The sequence below is a fragment of the Thermobia domestica genome, chromosome 12 (assembly GCF_964235325.1).
Source record: "Thermobia domestica chromosome 12, izTheDome1.hap1.1, whole genome shotgun sequence".
Classification (NCBI taxonomy): Eukaryota; Metazoa; Arthropoda; class Insecta; order Zygentoma; family Lepismatidae; genus Thermobia; species Thermobia domestica.
Window position 1 is genome coordinate 129014731 of NC_137465.1, and position 24973 is coordinate 129039703.

Below are 24973 nucleotides of genomic sequence, written 5' to 3' on the forward strand. Positions count from 1 at the left end.
ATAGAAACTGACCAATGTTAGTTCTAGAAGGGCTAAAGGGGGTGAATAATACTTTGTTCCGTGTGTGTTAACGTCATTGTTGTAGTCATTCTTCACAAATATGCATTCCAAAAGCACTCATAGGCATCAGCAAATGAATTATGCAGATTTATACGGTTGTTAAAGAAACATGTACGTTAAAACTGGGAAATGTAAAAATGTAAAAATAGAAATGTAACGCTCGGGAAAAAATACAGCTCTTTGGATGAGAATAAAGATTGTTTCCCTTCAGAATTTCAGTTTCAATTGAAAAGCTTAAGGTTTTTCGTATCTTCATTCTCATTATAACATGGAACACATCCAGGAGAAATAATAATAATAAGAAAGCAGAGCTTGCGCTAGACTCAAATTTTTGCAAGTCAAATTGATTCTCAATACAGAAATTTGAGAGCCAACAAACAAAATTTGCGAGTCAGTTACAAAAATTAACTTATCAATGAAATTCTGATTGATATGATTAAAAAACTATTAATACATATTTTTAAATAAACTTTTGAAAAATGCACAGTACTTACCTACCACATAAGCATATACCATTTCTGTGTTAAATTCTCATACACAGTTTTCAGAAAAGAATTCGGCGGTTTTTCTTTTAATAAGGGGTAACACTACATTCTTTTATAACACAGTCAGGAACCTGTTTTTTATATCAAGATAACATCACATTTCTTCTTTAACTATTAACACTATATACAGACAAATTTGAAAAGTTACTTTCGTCTCTGTTTCATCTTCTTAAAAGCGGCGACAGCTTTCTAGTATGGAAATTCCGCTACAGGTGGTTCATTGGTGCTTAGGAACATAAGAGTATTTCAGCTTGGATCTTTCAGTGAACTTCTGTGACTGCGTTTAATCAAGGTGTCCACATTCTGAAAATTCAGTGAAAGTCACGGATAGGTCAAGGAAGTAAAAATGTGTCAGGGAAATGGCAGATTGGTCAAGGAAGGTCAGGAAAAAATCGATTTATGACCATTGTTCAGTTATTGAATTTATGAAGTAGTGTTAATTTCTTTACTGTTACTGGAATCAACATGTGGTGTTCCCGATGATGATATTGAGAAAGGCACTGTTCTCTGAAGTAGTTGCTGAAACTAATTTTCTGCGAGAAACATCTAACTGCGTCCTGGCATATTTGCTTAAGAGTAGACGCTGTTCTAGAAGAATTGTGTGATGCCATGAAGATATCTGGACAAGTGGCTGAGAACGCGAAGAAACGGTATCTCCAGCTCACAGTGAAAGCTCAAACTGAAGGATTTAAGGAACACTTCAATGATTTCATAGCCAGGGACGGAGATGGTGTTGGATTTGATGATCTTTTTTACTTACTCTTAGGTAATGAGAAGGACCTCGTTGACTTATGGTCTGTTATGAAGCTGTATTTTATCTTCTCTCACAGAAACGCATTTGTTGAAAGTGTTTTTTTAATAAACAGAGATCTCATTGTTCAGAACTTACAAGAAGAATCTCTGGTGACTCAACGGATCATTTATGATTCTGTGATTAGAGTAGGTGGATCATCAGAATTAACAATTCCAAGAAGTATCATAAATTCAGTGAGAAGTTCAATGAGACACTATCAGGTATATTTGGAAAAGAAAAGAGAAATGAACGCTGGAGAGGAGAAAGAAACGGAAGATTCAGCAACTGGAGGAAGAAAAGAAGAAAAACTGCGGAGACAACCAGAAGGATATTCAGATCAATGAGAAGAAAACTTCCCTAGAAAGGATGAAAACTAGTTGTTAAATGGGCTGCTTTTAACAACTGCACCGGCAAAGGTATGTGTTACACAATGTTTTCCTTTGTGAACAGTAAAATCATGTATGTACTGTTTATTACTATAAGCAATATTATAATGCTTTGTAATTGGTATTATAATGTGTATTTTTTTCATATCTTAAGTACTCTGTATACTGCACACTTTCGTTTGTAACTTTATATTTTATGTAATATGTAATCAATATCGGCCTAATGCATATATTTGTAAATTTACATTCTTTTGGATTAAAGGAAATTGAAAAAAGAAAGAAATAGAAGCGGAGAGAGAACGAGGCCAACTATGGGGACGGTAGAGGCTGGGGTTTCTTTGCTTTTTTTTTTCTATATTTTTAAATTATTCAGTGGTCAGGGAAATTGGAACTTTTGTCACGAAAAGTCAGTGATTTTTTTCCCCTGCCAAATTGTGTGGAAAGCCTGTTAATTCTGTTTTGAGTACTGTATGCTCTTTGACAAGAAACACTGCGTAGTAGCAAAACCAAAACATAAGAAGCCAAAAGTGAATAATCAGGAAAAATTTCTTTCACTTGGGAATTGTCTTCCACAAACTTGCAACACAATTTTTTGAGAGAGAGAGAGAGAGAGAGATTCTTCAAGTCACTCAATGTGTGCTTGAACATTGTAAAATCACCATACATTCTTTCCTTATTTACAACAGAGGCGAATCTACCAACAACACCTCGAGCTGGAAATTTCCATAGGTAGCAAGTTTTTCTAGGGATGTGGGGTACTTCTTGGGATTAAAGATATCAAACGAGTTTAAAAAGTCTAGAGAATAATTTGGGAATCTTGCCTCCAAATTGTCAATTAGATTAGCAATGTACTTGTTCCAGGGTGGAAAAAATCATGATTTTTTTAAAAAATAAATTTGTTGACTTTTTTGATTTAAATAAAATCTTTCTCCTCGTATAATACAAGCCGCGAACTCAAGAAAAAACATGAGGAATTAGTATTAAATGTTAATTATGCCATTTAAGTGAAAGTATTGGGGTTGAATTTTGAATTAATCACCAGTCGTTAACCTATTTCAATCCCAAACACTATTTCTTAAGCATTAAGGAAAAAGTACAGCAACGTTTATCAACATGACATTTTTTTTTAAAAAAAAGTTTTGATATTTGTCAGAGGCATACTTTTAAAAAATTGAAACTAGCTTGCGGCACGAAATACACATAAAATACATAAATTTCGCATAAAGTTATAAAATCTTAAAAAAAAAAAAAAAAGTTTCGGAGAGGGGATTGGGCCCCTTTAAATACGTTCCTATTATTTTGGAACAAACAGACGCGCACACAAAAGAATTTTTTCCTTAAATGTAAATGGTGATTTCTCCGTTGGAATACTTAACGATTTACAAACCCTATGTTATGATCAAAACAGCAGGATTGCCCCGTTACCCGTTCAAAACGGGAATTTTCCTAATCGTCCTCTGCGTGACACTTCTTTTCATACTGTGCTGTACATACATTTGAGTCTCATTGTAATATAATTATTATCTTCCATAATCGAAATAACAGAAAAGAAACAGGTTTCTTCTTATTTTCACTTTAAATTAATTTATTTCGGAATTCGGTGTAAATCGTGATTTAAATGAGACTGATTTAAATCAATCTACGCTGACTTGTTCCTTATATTTTCAACTTGCCGGTGATAGATTTCGGATGAAAAACGAAGCTCTGTGTCCCTGTATTTTATAACATCTTTGTCTTGATCATCAGGAGAAACATAAGACTGTATTTCATCTAGAAATTTTCCTATACTGGATTCCTGAATACTCTTCAGTTGAACACTTTGTTTAGTGGCATTTACCAATAGCTGTATCATTGACAAATCGATCTCATAATTCTGGAAACTCTTACACAACTTTTCAAGGCATGGAAACACATTTAAAAGTAATTTTGTAATATAAACAAAGCGAAATGATCTTAACTCACTGTAGAGTGCTGTTGCAATTGCATTTTCGGACGATTTTTCTTGTTCAGGTTCACTTACTAGCGCTTCCCAAGATCTGTCCACAGCCTTCACTGCTGAATAAAGTGACAGCCAATATATAGGCTTTGGTTCCTTTAATGACACAGCTTCACATTTTAGTACTTCCCGAAGTTCTCGAAGCGTGTATTTATCTCACTGCTGAATTGAAATAGTACTTGTACAGCTGATCAATAGTTCTTGGATCTTTCTTTAAGCCTTCAATACCCTTAGAAGCTTGAGAAGCTGCTAAAGCTACCTTTGGCAATGCAGTGGACCTGTACTAAAACTGGGGACACATTTCGAAGTTTAGTACCAACAACGTTAACTTTTTCCACCATCACTGCAGCCCCATCAGAAGCCAAACAACACACTTTTTTTTTTTAATGAAATGTCATACTCCTGAACAAAAGAAAAAATCACATACTCTGAGAAGAATTACAGAACCTGCTTCACGCCATTATGTTTACTCCCTCTCTCCCCCCTTTTTTTAAGATGGTTATATATTCGATATTTTGTATATTTGTACTATTGACTGTGAAAATGCATTATGACGTAATTCTTTTCAAAAAATATTATTGTTTTCCTCTTTTGTGTGTTTTACAGAGTACTTCATCGTTGGAGAGTAATCTGGAAGGATTGGCAAGTGTCTTGGAGGCAGACTTGGCAAGTTTTCGCACAAAAATTTTGCGAATTCTTGCAGACTGTGCAACGAAAATGCCAGAAAAATGCACAATTTACACAACGCTGGTTGGACTTCTTAATGCGAAAAACTATAACTTCGGTGGAGAGGCATGTACTTTAATTTTTAATTTTTTTTCCTTTTATTTATAACAATAAAACGGTAAACGTTTTTGTACATAATGTCACATATCTGCAACATGTTTATCAGATGATGACTAATTAGTTAATTATGTTATTCATTCATCAGATTTTGCAAGAAATTTTGTTTATATCGTCCAAACGGTTTCAGTAGTAACTTCCATCATCTTCATTGGATAAATACATCTTGTTAAATTTTTCTAACATCCGAAATTTATGTAATAATAACATCATAACAGTTGCAGATTGGGAACAGTAACCGTTGAAAGCATGTACGATATTTCTTCAAAAGTTATTTTCTTTTATCATTTATACTAGCAACTCTGATATCATCATAAAAAAAGTGAATATGTGAATATTCACTTCATATGAAAAGAAACACTAATAAAAAAACAACTCAGAATATAATTACTTTCAGTTTTAACAACATCGACATTTCTGGCCAAGTCAATTTAATTACCTAAAAAGATTTAACAGTTACAAGTTTTAACGTATTACTTCTATTATACTTAGTTAAATCAATGACCGTATATAGTTCGGAGATTATTCAGAAAGTTATGCCTCCAAGGTGATACCTTTATTTGTGTTTGACAGATAGCACCGATACAGGTATCAGTGGAAAGTTTGCAATATCAGCTACAAATTGTGGCATCATCTCTCAACGTAGTTCCCATTACGGGCAACACACTTGCGCCAACGCGAAACAGGTTTTTCATGCAATCCGCGAAGAATTGTGGCTACTGGCGACACCATTGCCGAACTGCTGCTTCCGCCTCCGCTTCACAACTGTAACGTTGACCCTTAAGATGATCTGTAAGTTTGGGTAAGAGCGAAAAGTTGAAGGGCGAAAGATCCGGACTATAGACAGGATGAGGCAAAGTGTCAACAACACTTTGCCAGTAGATAAGACAACTTTTGAATTTTTTGGCGGAGAAGAGGACGTGTGGCGATACTCCATCGACTGACGCTTCGTTTTTGGATCGTAATGATGTATCCACGACTTGTCGCCGACGATGAATGTTCCTGGGTGCACAACCGTCCACAGTCAGAAATTCAATGACAGTCCGCTGTTTCAACCGGACATTACCACTGGATACCATAGATTGCTCCATACTTTGGAACGAGAAGAGATAGGAGGGTGAAATAAGTGACGTTCTATAGGTTAAATATCAGTACATTAATGATGAAACAGTTCAGAATGTTTGCAGTACTAATGGCCAAGTAGTGGGCTTGGAGACATTACTTTCTCAATAAAGCATGTACAGAGGTTGTTCAGCCTATGTTTGGCCGATTTCGTTCCTTCCCCCTCCCGGACAGAATGGACTCACCCAACCTGGCTCGTGGCTTCCTGGGAACGGAATTGTTTTTCCGCGCGGACGACAATAACGCACAAAACAGGACCATTGGTGTGAGTGTTGTGTTAAATTTGTTTCCAAGTGTGTGGGTTTCCGCTCCGTGACCAAAATGCCTCCCAAACTAAGCCGATTTTGGGAAGGCTATGTTGGGGCTCTTTATGACGCCCACTTTAGTGTTTCTGTCATTAGAAAACAGTGCAAGAAGAATGGTTGCAACATCAGTTTAAGTGGAATAAAAATGTTATTAAAAAGCTCCACCATTTGGATCACCAACGAAGTTGCCTAGGAAGCGTGAATGCACCAAGGCCACCTCCACCATGCAGAGGAAACTTCGCAAAATGGCAATGCAAGAAAATCCGTCAACACAAAGGTGTATGGCTAATCATCTTGACGTATCTTTGGAAACTGTGAGCCGGACGTTACACGAAATTCCACAAAATCTTTCATTAAAACTTTTCATCAGATAAGGAAGAAGTAGTAAGAAAACGAAAGAAAGAAGCAGAATATTAGAATTGTCTCCATGATTGAGTTCAGACTCATATAATACTGTGCTAAGTTGAACGTGGAAAAAGCTTAGAGTGAAAAGATAAAACTAATTTAACAGATTGAACAGTGAAAGGGAAAGAATAGTTATGAAAAGAGAAAATTATAGGTTTTAAGAAATTAAATAAGGGTGGTGAAATGTTAGAAAATACGTAATGAGGAACAAAAAATATCAAACGTCCAGGGCCAACCTCATTATGAGTAGGGAGCGAAAAAATGGAATGAGAGGAAAATTGTTGGGAAAAGGTGGTTTTCAATCTAAAGTGGTGGAATTTTTCCAATGGCACCAGTCGTTTGGGCTCTACACTGGTAAAGCGCTCTATGTTAAGTGAAAAAAAAAAAAAAAAATTCCTGTTCATCAAACTGTTCAAACGGAACGTTCAAAGGCACACAAAAATGATACGGGAAACTTGCACATTGTTCTGTGAGAGGAACCTAGAATACCTCGGATCCGTTTCTCAACAATGTCGTCTTTTTTATGTGACGAGGAAGACATGTCAACAAAGAAAGGCTTGTGGAGCTGGCAACGTTGCTTTTTCATTAACATAGTCGCCTTATTGGTATGGAGCCCAAACAGTTGGTGCGATTTGAAAAATGCCACCATTTTAGATTGAAACCTTCGATTTCCAACGACTTCACTCTCTTTCAACTTTTTGGTATCTTTACTCATAACGGTTGGCCTATGGCCCCGGACTTTTGATATCCTGGTATAAATAAAATAATAAAAACTAATTAAAAGTTAAATATCAGAAATGATGGTAATAAATGTGGCTCTAGTAGAAAACAAGATATTGTTGCTGAGTATGGGAACCTTATAGATCGTGAAAACTACGGAACTGTTTGCGGTTAGTGACAGTGTGGCAATCGAACTGCAAGTTCTCCTTCTAAAGAGCGTGAACAGAAGGATATTCACACGAATGCACTGTTGTAATGGACTATGCGGTTTGGGGAGAGGCAGACATGTGTGGTATTGGAGATCAGATCCTGGTCTTCGCTTTTTCCATACTAATGCGCTAACCATTACACTATCCATTATTTCGCCAAAGTGTAGTTGCGTTTCTTTCTTAAGAATATCACTGAAACCAGGCTTAAGATCAAGAGTTATATTCGGCCTAGTGGAATAATGGTGAGCGTGAGTTTAGTTGAAATGTTATTATTACTATTGAATTGAAAGTCGATAGGCTGATATTGTCCGGATCAGTGTATAAAATTGATCAGAGTTTACAAAGTTTATCATTCTTTTTCAGCACCGAGGCTATATGAGACGAGTTAAAGTTAGAATAGAACTTGGAGTTAAAAATTTAGAGAAACTCTTTCGAAATAGTGTATTCAAGAACTCTTATTTCTTTCCTCTTTAAATAAATAAAGCTTAGTGTGTGTACGGGTTCTCCAATATGTTCATTTGCTATTGTTCTTTTGTACACTGTAAAGAAAGATTACCGTGAGAAATGATTCTAACTAGAAAAGATTCAAAGAAGGTTTTCCTTAGGAACCACTGCTTACCTTGTACCTCTGCTTTTTTCCATTAGTTTTAATTGTATTTCGACCTACGTGATCCTCATTTTCGGCTTCGGTTTATACTGCGTCACCTAACTCTTTTACATCTGTTTTGAATATTTGCACATCATAAATTTTGAAAATGTTTTGTGATCTTTGCAGATTTTAATATTCCGTGTCTTTTTAAACAAAATTTCAGTTAATGGGAGAAAACAGGTAAAATGTAAGTCATATTTCTTGTGAATATGTACCGTGTAGCTTCAATAAATAGAGAAGGTTTTTTTTTTTTTTTTCAGTATGAATTTATTAATGTAATGTTGTTATTATTTCTATTTCTTTACCTTAACTATTTTAAGTAGACAACACAAACAACTGACGTAGTGTATTTTATTTTCTGCGTCTCCTGTATTTTATAATATGAACAATTTCGTTTGTTGCAGTTCGTTGAAGTAATGGTAAGAAACTTTAAGGACGCATTGAAGAGCTGCAAATGGGATGCAGCACGTTATGCACTGAGATTCCTGGCAGATCTTGTCAACTGTCATGTGATATCTGCTGGTTCTCTTCTTCAGTTATTGGATAATATGGTAGATGCTGCCTTGGAAGATGGAATTCCACAGGTAACGTGTTATTTAAGTAGGCCTACATAAATTGTTGTCATATTGCTGTAAGCAGGAGGTAGTACTTACTCAGATAGTATCTGTAGAATTTGTTTACCACTGAGTAATGTGGTTCCCATCACATTAAACATTGAAAGAAGAAGGTTTGAGTTTGTATGTGAAATGAGCCTTCCATCGTAAAAGGCAAGAGTAGTTCGTTTTTCCTTACAATTTATCATATAGTATTCATTGAAAGTAAAAGCAAAAAATAGAAAGGAATAAGACAAACTTTTAAAAAAAGTGATCTAATTAACCATTGTTAAAAATAAATTACAAGAAAAGTCAAGGTGAGAAAGAAAAAGAGAAGGGATTGTAGCACTTAAAAAAAAAAAAATCAAAAAGGATGCTCCGATGTGTAGTCTCTGTGCAGTTCGTTCGTTGAATTATCAGTAAAATTATAGTTAGGCAAGACTCCATAATTTACAGACACATATAGATTGTATTTCATTCTTAAAATGAGAAAATAGCAAACAATGTTTAGAGATACGATTTTCCAGATGTTAAAAACTGCTGAAGATGCTCAGATATTTTTTAAATATTATTATTGGTTATTATCAGATTTATAGCGTATTAAATTTCAACTCCTGAGTAGAATCACATGAAATAGGATTACACATCTTTCCCTAGAATGCTTTATTTTATCTTCTGTGAATATACCTACAGATATATTTTCTTCTGTAGAAATCAAGGTTAATTATTACATGTTTTTGCCATTTATGAGAGCCCACCTACGACTTCGAGTTTGAGTCTGATAAGTTAAGTTGTAACATTTTTTAAACATGGCTTTGATATTTTTTTAAATTGAAAATGTAAAGATAATGCTTTGTAGCCTATTAAAATTTTAATAGACAAGTGAAATTTAACGTCGCTGTGTGAAGAAAAGAAAACCTCGTATCAAGACAGTCGTAGTTTCTTCTTCGTGAAGTTTTAAATCTTACGTAAATACGTACATATAATTAAATCACTTTAAAAAGTAAGTTTGAAAAGTTGTATTTTTCAAGTAGTATTCATTCTCTCGCCAACACCGTAGCCACACTGGAGTGTCGCTTCTCGTGAGATCAGCGAAGCGAAGCAATGCCGGATTGGGATCAGAGGATGGGTGGCCATTCGTATTCACCATGCTGTTGCCATTGCGGCATCCACTCAACGTCGTGAAGTGAAATGGGGACAACGGCTAGGGAGCTGATGTAATGACCACACATTGTCCCAGAGGCATGAGTGCTACAAGCCGGCGCCAGGTAACCCGTGGCCCTGTGAAGACTGTTACACCAGGAGTTTAGTTTTACTCACTCTTCAGTAGCATATTTGAACAAAATTGTTATTATAATTATCATTATTATTATTATTATTATTATTATTTTAAATTAATCCATTCTTTTTATGTAAATACTGTATTTGTAATTTAATGGCATTTTTTTGGTTGTTACTTTTTAGGTTCGAAAAGATTGGTATGTGTTTGCTGTTCTCGCGACGCTGCCATGGGTTGGCAGAGAACTTTATGAGAAGAAAGAACAGGGATTAGAAAGGCTCCTAGTAACAATAGGAGTGTTTTTACAAAAGAGAACGAAACATCATCATGCAGCTTTGAAAGTTTGGAGCTCGGACACACCTCATAAACAAGAGGAGGCAAGTTTTAAGTAGAATAATAAAATCAGTTGTACTGTTGTAGGTCTGAGGAACAGCCCGCTACATGGATTATTGCCTTAATGTCCAAATATTGTTTTTACAAATTATGTGAGCTAACTACTTTGCTATATTTTAATATCAAGCAAAGTTTTTTTTTTTTTTTAATTATGTACATACGTGTTATATTCCACGTCAAAAATGCTCAATATGAGTGTCTTTTGTAATCAATCCGATAGTCTAATTCTTGCTACAATCTTATAAACATCTGAATTAATAGATGCAACTGATTCTTGAATGCGTACTCAAAGTTCAAATAAATTGTTGGGTAGGGATAAATTGTTGGACTGATACACTTGGTTTTGTATCCCCCCACTCAAAAAATTGCAAGGGATGATCTTGCGATCGGGGGTGCCAAGGAAGCAGAACCTGATCCTCACGACTAGCTCATCCTATCCATTGATTTGGTAACCTTCTGTTAAGTTTTCCAACACTAAGCTTGAACCTACTGACATCCCGGTGCCAATATGGAGGTGCCCCTCTCTGCTGGAAGATAAAATTATCATGTTCTCTTCCAGCTGCTGAAAAAGTCACATGTGCAGCATGTGAAGGCAGAAAAGTAGGTTTACAGTGTTGTTCTCGAAAAACAAGGGTCCATACACTTTTTACGGGTGATTGCACAAAACACGTTCTGCTTGGAGAGATCACAGATATGCTCTACATAGACATGGAGATTTTTCAAAACCCATATCCCCACATTTTATTCGTTTACTTTCCCCGAATGGTGGAAGGCAGTGTCATCACTAAACAGAATTGACTCGATGAAACTATCTTCTTCCATAAGGTTTTGCATCGCAACCAGAACTCGTGTCAGTAGGTCCAAGTGTCTGCAACAATTTCAGTCGGTATGGATGAAATTTCAAACGTTTTTTTGCAGAATCTTCCACACTGTTGTCTGCATCAAGTTTCATTTTTTGCTTATACGAACCATTAATTTTTGTGGTCTCCTGGCGAAGGTCGCACGCACACGGGCAACTGTAACGGCATCATTACTGGTCAGCTAGTTGATTTCTCGTGCCATATTCACACTTCCTTTAAATTGACTATACCACTTCCGAATTGAGTGGATATGACCCAAACTTCGTTGTAACTCACTACAGATTATTTTACGTGAAACTTGAAAACACAAAATGCTCTTCTGTCTTCGTTTCCTGTCATCTTGATTTATTGTCGCCCTAGCCGCGGAATGCGTAACTAAAAATCAGCTTTGCTAGCCATTAAAACTTTTTGAGTCCTCTTTCATTTAACAAGTTGCGTGTCAGTGTGAATAAGTAAATGAATTATTAAACTTTGAAATTACGATGATCATTTACAATAACTCTGTGTATATCTATATCTATATCTATCTATATATATATATGTATATATATTTTCGGAAGAAGTATGTGTTTAAATCGTAACTGCGATTATTGGGATATGATAAGCATGTCTTTAAGTGAAAGTCGTCGTTTAAAAAATTCCGGATCCCCAAAAGCTAAAAAAGGGTTGCAGTATGTATTGAAGCGAATTGACATAGAGAAGCGAGCCTTGCTTGCATCAGGAGATACAGTTCAGTTCCTTTTAAGTATCAAGTCCGTGAGATGTATTCATACATTTAAAGTAGCATGTGAATTACATGTGTATCCATTGGGAATTGATTCCAGCGTAAAATGTATTTTTCGCTTTAAATAATTTTCAATTTACTTGATATTATCCGAAGTATATTTAAGTTTAGGTATAATTTCCTGTCAGATGAACAAATAATATGGATAATTTTAAGTAAGCATGCTTTTCAGAATGTAAATTTAAATTATAATAATTACCGTTATACGCTAGTTCTATATCCTTAAATAATAATAATAAACTAAAGCTGTATATCATTTAAAGACTAGTTATGTGGAGAACTTGCCTTCTAAAAACCCTAGTATCAATGTACAGGATAAGATTTTTCCGTTAAAAACCTAGCACCAATATGCAGGATGTAATATCAATATTAATATTATTTTCTTTGCTTTCAGTATTTGGATTGTTTGTGGGCACAAATAAAGAAATTGAAGCAAGACAACTGGGCTGAGAAGCACATTCCAAGACCGTATTTGGCATTTGATAGTATTTTATGCGAGGCTTTGCAACATAATTTGCCAACTATTCTTCCTCCTCCTCATCATGACAGCTATCAATATCCAATGCCTTGGGTTGTGTTTAGAATGTTCGACTACACCGATTGTCCAGAGGTATGTACTTGTTGATTAATTCTACAAGTATAATAATTGTGATTTGCTTTTTTTTTTTAACTCCCCCATACATTTTTGAACAATCTTCTCCAACTTTGCACAGTTTTCAAAGTCACTAAAGGAATGTTCTTACCCCAAGATTTTCGATCATCTACGTCGTTGAGGAATGATTTCCGCTCTATATATTTAACATGAAAATGTACAAGCAGTCCTTGTTATTTTACTTATTAGTTATTACAGAATTGTACCTCAAGAAACACTATTTGCATAGAATTGCGACTGAATTACGAACTTAGTGTTTTACATTAAGGAGTCGAAACCGTCTCGAACAGTTATATACCACATTATTTGCAGAATGTTTGGTTTCAGGTAAAATGGATAATATCCCTGTAATTAGTGTTAAGAACTTGAAGGTATTTAATTGTGGGAGGCGCGGTGGCTCAGTGGTAGAGCGTTCATCTCCGGTGCTTGGGCCCCTGGTTCGATCCCAGCTCGCGCCGTGTGGATTTTGTGGTGGACAAACCGTGCTCGTGGGTTTTCTCGGGGTTCTCCCGTTTCCTTCCACTTTCTTCATTCCACCATTTCACTCATCTCTCACCATCACCGTCTCCTTTAGCCTAACCGGCATAACCGTGGGACGTAAAACTTAAAGATTTCATTTCATTTCATTTCATTTTTTGAACGTATTAAAATGATACATTTGACAGTGTGTGTGTGTTCATCTAAAATCATAGTTTCGTTGAATGTACCATCAGTAACTCACAAGGTGAGAGCGAAACTTACGAAATTGATTTGTACGGCACACGTGAGCTCAAAGTTTATCCTATTCATGGACGATTATTTTGATTAAACCAATTTCGAATCGTTACGTGGTGATTTTGAGTTAGAATTTGTATTCAGCTACAATAGATAGTATTTCCATAGTCAATATGTAATGTAGTCTTTGAACTGACGGAATATTCGACTGAGGGAACGTTCAGATTCATCGCTCCGTCGAATATACCATAAATTACTCAGAAGGTGGGGAAAGAAACGAAACTTGGGTGTGGGCTGACAGTGGAGTGTAAAGGCAGAACCTGTTAATTCTATTAAGGAAACTTACTTTTGTACGCTGAAATATGAAAGATTGGTTCTGTCTTTGAGAAACGGCAGAAGTCATCTCTGTGGTAGACTTCAACAGTTGGGAATTGCATATTGCTCTTTTTTCTGGTAAGCTTTCCCTGCTTAATTTTCGATTTCAAGTGCACTATCACTCAGCATAAGGGGGGAAGAAACAGTACATCAGGTAAACTGTTTGGCTAAATCAACTGTCACTCCTATTATGTATTCTAGAAATCCTAATCAGATTGTTATATTCCTAGTATGGTTTTAGCAACCGATCCCGCTACCTTCTTCAGCTAGACAGTAATAAAGAGCTTCGGCTTCACAAATAATTTTACATTTCATTCAACTTTTTTTTTCTCTCTCAAAGAAACCACTAAAATCTGCAGTAAGTTATGAAATGTTGATCATCATGTCCACTAACTCACAACCTAACGCTACCAATATAGAAACAATCCAAGATGTTAACATTTATACATAGTGTATGACTCTGTGTGAATAGTAATGTCTTCTATTGATTTTAGTGCTTTCTGTAGAAAAAGGACTAAGTTGAATAAAATTTAAAAATTGTGAAGTTGAACTCTTCTTCAGTGTGAGGTTGCCGGAAAATATCAGGATTGGGTGTCGAAATCGTACTAGAAATATAACAATCCAATTAGCATTCCCAGGACATATTATACACAGTCTGGTCAAAAATTCTGTCTAAAGATTAGCAGACCATAAAAATGACGAAGTATGGAGAGAAAGAAATGTGTAATGCTATATATACAAGAATAAGTGACAAATCAATGGGTACAGCAGTTATTCAAAATGTCATTGCTGTATCTGGGCACAGGGTTGTAAATGACACGACAATCACCACTGGCAGCATACACCTTATTCATGTCTGTCAGCCAGTGCTTTTTCTATAGTAGACTTGAAGCGGTCCTGTGAGGTTGAGTACACACCTCCAACTATGACCAGATCTTGTAGTCGAGAGGATTTAAGTCTGGACTAAACGAGGATCATTGTTCGGTGACGATGAACGCAGTTTTGTTGCGACTAAGTCACTCTTGCGTCGCCTTTGCCTTGTAAACTGGTGCTGAGTCCAGAGTTCTGTTGGAACACCCAAAGAACATAATAGTGCCAAAGGATTTCATCATGTCGAGAATATCCTCGTGGTACACTTTGGCCCTCGTTTTCACACATTTTTGGCCAAAATGGACGTCAATGGAACTCAGGTATCATTCACCCAGTCAAATCATCACTGATGCAGGGTGATGGGGTCGCTGGACTCAAGGAACTTGTTCACATGCTGCAGCATTAGTTGTAGCATACATCCTATAATTGTCTGTTAAGGTGTTCTTTATACGTGAAAATTTTCCCATCTGTGAACGAAATTTGTCAATGCTTGTTATTCGCGTACTGCTACAGGAGCAACTTTGATTTGTCTCGTGACATTCTCATCAGACGCTGATATAACTGTTGGCCTTGTCCTTCTGCGACAGATGTGCAATCCTAGATCTTCATTGATTACCTTTTTTGTTAATGATCGCGACATATTCATTTGCAGAGCCATGTGTTTCTGGTTACGAACTGGATTGCGAGCGATTCTTACTTATACTGCCTTTTGCTGTATAGTGTGATAAACGAATTTCAGTGTAATGTTTAGTTTCTGCAGTAACTTAAAGAGGGTTGTCGGAAGGTGTCCGCATTTGTGTAGGGCCAAAACTGCAACACGATCTTCTTTAATGCTAGATTATATTCATACATCATTTCTAACTAATGTCATTTTTCGTACATGTTTGGAACAAAACTTTTGACCAGACTGTAGGTGAGAAGTTAATCTTAACAAAATGTGAGTTCGTATTTGTGTTAATAAACTGTTCGGCGTTCAGCTCCTGAAGGGTTACAATCACGAGTCGACATTTTGTTGATTATTGTGTTCTCATCACATCAGTTCCTATTGCCGTTATATCTAGCATTCTAGATTGAACCTTAAACTGAATGCTAACTGCATAGTACATAAGTTCTGGACATGCTTGTTTTATATGAGGGTTATTATTATTATTTACCCAGCACGGTCTAGTGACTAACAGCGCTACCAGTAAACTCAAAATCTAGTAATTCTGAGTTTGAGTACAATTATTTTCCGCGGGTTTTCACTAAACTTTCTCATGAAATATTTTCATTTTACTAGTACTCCAGAAGTTTATTTGGTTTATATCGGACCGTTTTTGAAGTGTATTTATGTGGTCCAATAGACCTAGCATTTATGTTTCCATTGGAGCAAACTAGCAAAGCATGGCCAAGGGAATTTGGTCCCACTCTTCCATGCAAGCTTTCCGGAGACCAGTGATGGTGTATGGACACCGATGTTACCGTTTTCAACAGGTCAAAGCCACAGAAATCCATTGGATTGGCGTCACGACTCTCACAGGAAGTCTTGAAACAGAATGAAATGAAATTTTAATTTCTGTTCTATTTCCTGATAAAATGAGGTGTTCTGATGATATGACGAAATTGTGATATTTAGCATTCACTTTCACGGTTTTACTGTGCGTATATCAGCAACTTCTCTACATAATTGATTTTCGTAACAACCATAAACCCACACTGAAAACTTCCCCAGCAGTAGCTAACAAAGTTGTAGCGGCTCGTAGTTTCGCTATCACGGTATGTCAGAGCCTAAATGTGGCTGTCAGCTACGGGATGGATGTATGCTTCGTTATGACGACTGTTTTGCTATCTGGATCCCACCAAGTTTCCTGCAGTTCGTTTTTAGTTCTGCAGTGTAGTACGGAAGCAGGTTATGTACGTGGGCTTTACGGACGAATCTCAGCTGGAGCCGCTGAAGAATGGCTATAAATGATAATTAAAAATACCAGATTGAAACGCTGGCCCCTTTGCATATTTGGCCGGAGGTCTTTTTCCTAGCGAGCCAATCGGCAGATCCCTTTCAACACTGAGAGTATCACTTTTTTTTTTTTTTTTTTTTTTGAACCCTCTTTTAGTATTTGTCGTGGGCGAGTGTTTCACCATGGGCTCCTGGTTTATGTTGTGCTACAATAGCTTTTGCAGTGGTCACTCCGAATGTGAACCCATTCTCCCGACATACTTTCATTATGCATATATAGGAGAAAGAGCACGCACAGAAAATGCCTATGACATATTCTTCCCAGTAACTGGTTAATGTAGGCGCAGTTTGACAACATTTACCATCTATGACTTTAGACACACTACTGTTCACGACAGCAGACACGTCGTTCTAGCGTCATTCCCTAGATGGTAGTGGCATTCCTAATAGATCTGATACAAATCGAACAAACTTTTGTACAATACACAATTAAATTACTGGCTTGTTTAGTCTGTATGAAAATTTCTCCACAGATTTACATAAAGCATGTATATGCATTTGACATTGCGTTAATTTGCTATTGACATCTCTTAATTATGCATTACATTTGTAAACCTTGTGTTCTTGTGTTTACAGGGCCCTATATTACCTGGCGCACATTCCATAGAGCGTTTTCTGATTGAAGAACATCTCCATCAAATTATAGAAATGCATCATCTAGAAAGAAAAGATTGGTAAGGCAACTAGAACATATGATTATTGTACTGGGAACGTAAATAATAAGGAAAGGAAATTCTGTTTTGGCCGTTTAGAAGCTTTAAAATATGCGTAAAATGATAAAAGTTGTTAGAAGCTAAAGATTTAGTCATTGAAAATATTTTGTCATAGTGTCTTAACGTGCATACATTCCAAGATTTCGTAAAGTTATTATTAACAAGAAATATTTAAATAGTTAAAGAATCAGAATTTTTGTATCATTGATTTATTTATGAAAGTATGATAGCTTTACACAGCAACTTTCTATTCCAACAGTTGAAAGATAATTGCTGATTGAAAGCTCACTATGGCCGAATTGTCATTTGTTCTGACAGGAGACGTTCTTAATGCTTGGATCGAGAGCAAACAAATAATTGTATTTGAAAAGTACAATAGCTGCTGAATTATGCATTAATCATGTCTCGTAAGTAAACTACAGAAGTTTCTGACATACTATCAATAGCGTACTACCTTCGTATTTTCTTTTTAGTCCTCAACAAGTAGGATTAAGATGACTTTTCTTAAATAAATAAAGTTGACTTTTAATCCGATCTCAAAAGGAAAACCTCTGACTCTTCTCAGGAATAGAACAGGAGTGACGGATACTATCTTCAAAATAAAGCAGATGACAGTGAGCAGGATATATTACGCAAAAACAAAAATAAATAAAAAAAAAAAAAAATAAACTGAGGAGCAGGAAGCCTTTAACTTTTATTAAGATACTAATTTTAAACAATTTTATTACCTGTTTCATTGTTAAAATAAATAAATAAAGCAAGAGCTATTATTGCAACAATATGTATACAAATTCACGAGTTAATTGAAGACAGAATGATTGAGTTTGAGTAGGAAAATTAGGAAATATTGGTATAACGCTGGAAAATCCGATCGTTGTCTTATCCCAGCATTGTTCTGCACATTTGTGTTTTGTAAAAATCAATTAAGAAATAGTTAATTTGTATAGTGCCTGTATTGATACCAAAAGCCTGTAGTGATATACTTTAGAACAGGAATCTCATTGAGGACATACTAAAGATAAAATACAAGATACTTGCATGAGTCAATATTAATATGTACCTAAGGGCATTTCTGTACCCTTTCGGTACGCAAATTCAAACCATGCTGGAAATTAACGCTTGGGACAGCAGTTCGGATCCCACTTTAGTAGCAAGTTCCTTGTTCATAACCTTGGTATTTCATAAGTATGTAAAGCATAGTAAGTCACTCAGATAATCGACGAAACACTAACGATAGATCGGTTCATGTTATTATCAGGTGGTGGAAATTCGGTAAATAAAGTTAAAGTATCCTATAACTTAGAGATAAAAATATCTTACCTTGAATCCGGAGAGCATGAGAGTTTCTATGCTCTCTGGAATCTTTTTCAATGTCGTCAACTGCACTGCTAGTCTGGTAATATATAGATGGGTTCCTTCCGTCTGTGGAAACAATTTTCTTAAATAAGGAAGTTCAATCCTCACTACCAAAAATTGTGTTAAATGTGACCTATAAATGCACCTACTTTAATACGAGTACGTAAGAAAATACAACTCCACCTCTAAGAAATTGAAACGCTTCTCTACCTTAACAACGTTTTTTTTTTTTTTTTTTTTTTCAATAGGCCGCATGTAACAATTTTTGGAAGTGAGAACTAAACTTTTTTTATTTCTCTTAAGAAAAATGTTTCCACAGACGGAAGGAACCCATTTACATGTTACCAGTCTAGCATCGCGGTTGAAGACGTTACAGAGACTATCGGAACTTTGTGGAAAAGTTTTTGCTCCTTGGATACAAGGTAAGATCTTTTTATTTCTAGGCTATTAAGTATGTATCCTATAACCACAATTAGCAGTTAGTTTGTTAATTGGTTTTACAGTTCAAAATTTAATTTGGGAGCGTAAGATAATCAGATCAATACTAATGAAGACTTAACCAGTGGCGGCATGAATTGAAAGTACCGAATATTAACTATGCATCTGCCTCCCAAGAAATTTTGCTGATAATGAAATTTGTAATCGTGGAAGCGTAGTTTTCCCTGACTAATGTAGGTTTATGGTGAATAATTTCGCATACTAATTTACCGTATTAACTCGGCCGAATAATTGTCGTATTGTAGTGGTCTGTTTGTCCCTTTCGTACTTGGTACTCAGTACAAGCTTCATAAAATATTCATAATTCGTAAATAGATTTGGACGTTACACTCATAATTTAATTTATTAACCGTTAGCTTTATAGCTTAGTGCGCTAAAGAAATAAGATACTTCTGCGTAGTTATTACATTCACCTCCATGTTATCTGAAAAGAGAAAATAATCATATGCAATATTTCAAACTTAATCGGACTTTTTCTGGCAGCAACAAATTACAAATTTTACATGTTTTTTTCTTATATTTTGTATTTCTTTTGAAAATCCTTAGAAACGTACATTTCAAAAGATTTTCACCGAATTCAAAATGTAAGGAAAAATAAAAATATGTATTATTCACAATCTGTTGCTGCCAGAACAAATGTGATTAGGCTTTGAAGTATTTGAGATCATTATTCAGATATGTCTTCAGGGAATATGGAGATGAGTAAGTATTCCTTACATTATGTAAATAATTATTTTTAAATATTTTTTTCTAGTTAATATATGTATGCATTATGAAAATGCAGAAAAAAAGTAATTATTTTCCTCTTTAAACTTTTATTTGAGTGTATGTGTAACCTAAGTAACCTAAGATAATAAATTGATAAATGTTCCTAAACCCTTGTTTACATGTTAATCATAGTTTGTTTATCTTTTACAGTGCAGCACATCTTCTTAGTTTTCCATATAAACATAAAATTCCGTTGGACTATATGATAGTAGAGGTGATATTTGCTGAGCTTTTTCATATGCCAGCTCCACGCTACTTGGAGATCTGCTACGGTTCTATATTGATAGAACTATGTAAACTGCAACCTAGTACTATGCCTCAGGTAGGTGTGAGACGAGAATACAACATCGTTTAAAACATATATTCAAAAATAAGCGTTTTCTATACATATGAATGTAATGCTTTGTTTTTAAAATTACATATTTATCTAGTGTAAATTCTATATATAATTGATCTCTCTTTGACTCTGTGATTAACATGCACGTCTTTGGCGCGAGAGACCTGCGTTCGATTCCTGATGGGGGCTCATGTGGTTCGGATCCCATGTTAAGCTGTAAGTTAAGGATAATGTGGGTATGGGGACGCACATTATCCTGTTGAAAGATGGGGTCCCGTGAAGTGTTTAGATAAGGTCGGAGGATAGAATTGACAACTTTACGAATATACGACAGACTCTCCTGAATAAAGAGAAGAGACGAGCGGAATGTGTAACTTATTGCTCTCTTCTTCTCCCAATACCGGAATAGCACGTGATCGTGTATGGTGATTACGTACATAATCTTTATTATTCCGCTTATTTGCATGTGTATGGACGTTCACGTCGTCACCGCTGTGTCGAGTCAGAAATGACTTTTATCACTGAATACCACCACCTTCCATTTACTTCATCCCTTCACTCACTTCCGATACCACCGAAAACGTTCTTGGTGATGAGCTTGATATTAGAAATAATCGTGCGAGATAAACATAGAAATATAAACCTTCCTCCATAATCAATTGTTTAATATCAGTGTGCTCAGATTGGGCCCATAGTGGTGCTGATTGCACTGGTGGTCTTCGTCTTGTCAGTTAAGGTAGGCAGTCCGAATAGGCCTTATGTCCGGGCACTCACCGGTTCGCTTGTAGATACTGGAGGAGGGTATCTTCTATGGTAGAAATCTGTCTTCCATCTAGTACACCAGCGCCACTGAAACGTTACGGCCCTCGTGAAAGACAATTGGGCCCACTGACCTCTCACAGTCCTACTCTGTGGCCATGCTCAAAGTTAATTGCACAATAAGTATTTGCTGGCGTCGACGCAGACTGTAATCTACGCTTACCTACATTGGTTGTGTTGTTCAACAATTTTCAAGCCACTAGCAACATGTCCATTAGTGATACTATTATCAGTCTGGGGGCCGCGGTGGCTTAGTGTAGAGCGTTCACCTCTGGTGCATGGGAGTCCTTGGTTCGATCCCAGTTCGCGCCAAGTGAATTTTGTGGTGGACAAACACCGTGTGCGTGGGTTTTTCTCGGTGTCCTCCTGTTTTCTCCCAGTTTCTTCATTCCACCATTTCCAGGCCTTGATAAACCTTGTTTGCAAGTACTCGCCAGCCAAAAAATTTGCTAGCCAGACCATTTTGCAGCCTCAGTGAAACAAACAAAAATAACTTTGCGACACAGTAAACATATTAATTTTTTTTTTTTTTTTTTTTTTTTTTTACTTTGTTTATTGGCATGTCTCTTACAAATACAAAAGAATGACATCTGCTATTCTTGAATTCACGTTTTTGAATTCGCTGGAATTTACTCGCCAAATGTAAAAAGGTACTCGCCACTGGCGAGCAGGCGAGTGGATTTTTCAAGCCCTGACCATTTCCTTCATTTCTCTTCATCACCGTCTTCTTTAGCCTAGCCGGTGTAACCGCGGGATGTAAAATTTAGATTTCACTTCGTTTTTACTATGATCAGTTAGCGTGTACGGTGGCCGGTGCATTAGGACATTTCAAATCAAAATAAGTGTGCCCTCCACAGACTGCAAATTTCACGATTATGCATCTCAGTGGTGCGAATTTCTTCGAGTTGGAGAATTTTTCCGAGTTGTTCTTAACTGCGGTTAATTTGACGGCGTATTATATATACACGTCTCTGTGTACTCACTGACGTATTAACATTTGCAAGCAAAAACTTCTTGAGGTTTTGATCAGTGATTTTTTTTTTTTTTTTAATGAATCTGTATCAGATCAAAACTCAGAACCACAAATTTGGTATCTTTTGAGTATATTTTATAATACAATTCTTCAAGTGGCTTACATTAACAATAACAGTAATATGTTCAGCTTTTCAAACTTGCTTGATCTTAAGTCTGCAAGTAATCAGGTGCCTCATGTTATTTGTTTGTAAATATATTTCATTACTCTGTGAAAATTGTAAGTAAACTACATGCCATACAAAATTAACGTTATTTTCACATATTATGAGTGTGTATATATATATGTGTGTGTGTGTTCTGGTAGTGTTTGTGGGAATGAATATGAAACCAGCCCACTTCCTTTACTTCCGTTTGAATACCTCGAAGCGTAGAGTGTCATTTACATTTACTTACGTGTATTTTATTTTGTCTTTCAAGGTTTTGGCACAAGCAACTGAACTCCTATTTAGTAGAATCGATACGATGAACACATCATGCTTTGATAGGTAAGTTCATTTTAGTATAATGGAAAGTTTGTTGTCGGTTGTGTGTTCATAAGTAAATGAAGGGCAACAAGGAGATGTTAAGAAATATCGTCCACACAGAAAAAGATTGTCCAAGGAAAGTGAGAGAAAAGTATTAAGTACTGCTCCCAGTAAAGCAGAAATGTTCAGGCAAGATGAACTTTTATCCAGAGATTGAACAAGAGCCAGAGGTAGGCACAGCTGACGTTAAAGCGAAGATAAATGAGGTTGATAAGTGTGTGTTGTCAGAGACGTAGTAGATAAAGAGTAATGAGTTCTTTGGTTCGATCCTTTCTGAAATCCCATTTGGTTGACGTAAGTGCCTCAGGTGTGAGGATTCCGAGATCGACTTCCGGTGGGAGCTCATGTGGTTCGATGAACTCGTTAACATATCAACACGTTAAGCTAGAGGTCCACGACTCATATAATCTCGGTACTGGAAAGGGACGCCAAACTCCAAACCACTTCCTGAAATATTTTGTCGTAAATGCATAAGGGGTATATGAAAAGGATGATGTAGTATTATATTTTCTGCAAATGAGAACTTGGCTATCTTGCTGTGAAATCGTGAGAGTTCGTGTAAAAATCTGTGGAATGTAACATACTAAGTTTTCCTTGATTGGATTTCGTAAAATTCTGCTGTGTTATATATTTATTAAATAAGAACCTAAAATTGTAGTTGGCAGCCTCATGGAATTCAGAGCCAAGGTCAGTTTCACTTTTAAATGTAATACTAAGGTCGAAGGAATAAATGTTCATCAGATTTTGAGGTTGAAGTTAAGTTTAAACGAAATTGAAGCCATTGAAGGGTTTTCTGTGTGTACAATACATCAATAGGCAAACTGAGTATTTTATAGAAATTTGTGTCCGTCTAAGGTGCAGAACTGGTGTAAAATAGTTTCATTTATTTCGAAAATTTTGACATTAAAAACCGTATAACAGGGGAGAAAACGAATAACAATATTTTACTTATGTATAGCGCTGCAGCATTGGGATATGAGACTCCAATAAACCTAGAAAGATAGAATAGTAGTCATTGAGAACTCATACATAGTCCTCCAAATTACCAAGAGTACTCCAAATATATTATTTTATGGGCAGTATTTACTTAGTTAAGTAAGGGAAAGCAGGTTGGCTTATTGGAGGATCTCTCTTCTTTGGTGTGCAACCTCGTAAATTTGATTTCAGATCGTATGGACTTCGTGGAGGACAACCAAGTCATCCATTATGTCATCTGCCAATCTTTTCAGAATCAACGTGTATATATCGTTGTATATCTTATCGAATACTTATGGTTGCATACTTTAGAGTACAGATCACTGTCGTAAATAAATTGATTGCTGCTTAAACTGAAGATTTCTTTTAGCATAATTCAATATGTTACGGATTTGAAGATTATCCTTATTGCCTTTGGTACAGGAGATCCGGATTCGATCTCGAATGATTATGCATGCTCGAACCCATGTCTCATAAAAAAAAAAAAAAAAAAAAAAAAATTGTTTAACGTAGTTCAACATACAGGATTATGTCTTTTAGACTAAAGGAGACGGATGATTAATAAAAGTAAGTGATTGTGAAATTATTTTTTTCGTGCTCTCCCAGTGGGAATTGAATCCGAGGCTACGTGCACCAAAGTACATGCTACAGCCACTAGATCAGCGAGAAGGGCTCTGGCGTTCGTGTAGCCCTGGTTATGATAAGCGACATTAAACTTAAAATAAATATATATCAGTGAAACTGAAAACTGTTCAAAAATCTTCAAAATCATTTATGAAAATATACACTGATGGACATAAAATGTATCAAGAGGGAGACGTCTAATTGATTTTACATTGTAGAGGGTGTCCGGGAAATAGGGACGAATAATAAATTGCTATAAAACGAATATAAAATATATTGATTTTTTTAATAAACACTGAGTAACTTCTCCCATTTATGTATACATATACATTAGGTAATTTTTTCACATTTATGTATGAAAAATTGTATCTGGCATATGACCACCCAAGGCTGCACGGTAATGAGCAAGGCGTTCATTGAAATTTGCGATGACGCATTCACAAACATCTGGTGTGATGCCGTTAATAATCCTCTTAATTTCATCCTTCAGTTGTTGTATTATCTGTGGTTTGTTCACGCACACTGCAGATTTCACAAATCCCCACAAGTAAAAGTCACAAGGGGTAAGATCGCATGATCTGGCAGGCCATTCCTGATTTCCTCGCAAAGAGAGAATTTTTTGAGGAAACTTTTCATTCAGCAGACCAATTGTTTCACGGATGTGTGACAGGTCGCACCGTTTTGCTGAAACCAAAAATCGTCATTTTCAATTTCCATTTCATCCAAAACTGGGAAAAAACAATCTGAAAGCATGTGTCTGTAACGGTCGCCGTTC

The 24973-nt window shown here is 36.0% G+C and overlaps 1 protein-coding gene across 1 annotated transcript in view; it reads left to right on the forward strand.

Annotated features, from left to right (window-relative positions):
• The window catches only part of Cbp80 (Nuclear cap-binding protein subunit 1), a 201311-nt gene that overhangs the window by 14433 nt on the left and 161905 nt on the right, over positions 1-24973 (forward strand). The window contains exons 3-9 of the mRNA XM_081734092.1: positions 4387-4572; positions 8438-8617; positions 10091-10282; positions 12337-12552; positions 17126-17223; positions 20035-20206; positions 22493-22560. Of these exons, the coding sequence (XP_081590218.1) occupies positions 4387-4572; positions 8438-8617; positions 10091-10282; positions 12337-12552; positions 17126-17223; positions 20035-20206; positions 22493-22560 (1112 nt within the window). The remainder of the gene's footprint in view (positions 1-4386; positions 4573-8437; positions 8618-10090; positions 10283-12336; positions 12553-17125; positions 17224-20034; positions 20207-22492; positions 22561-24973) is intronic.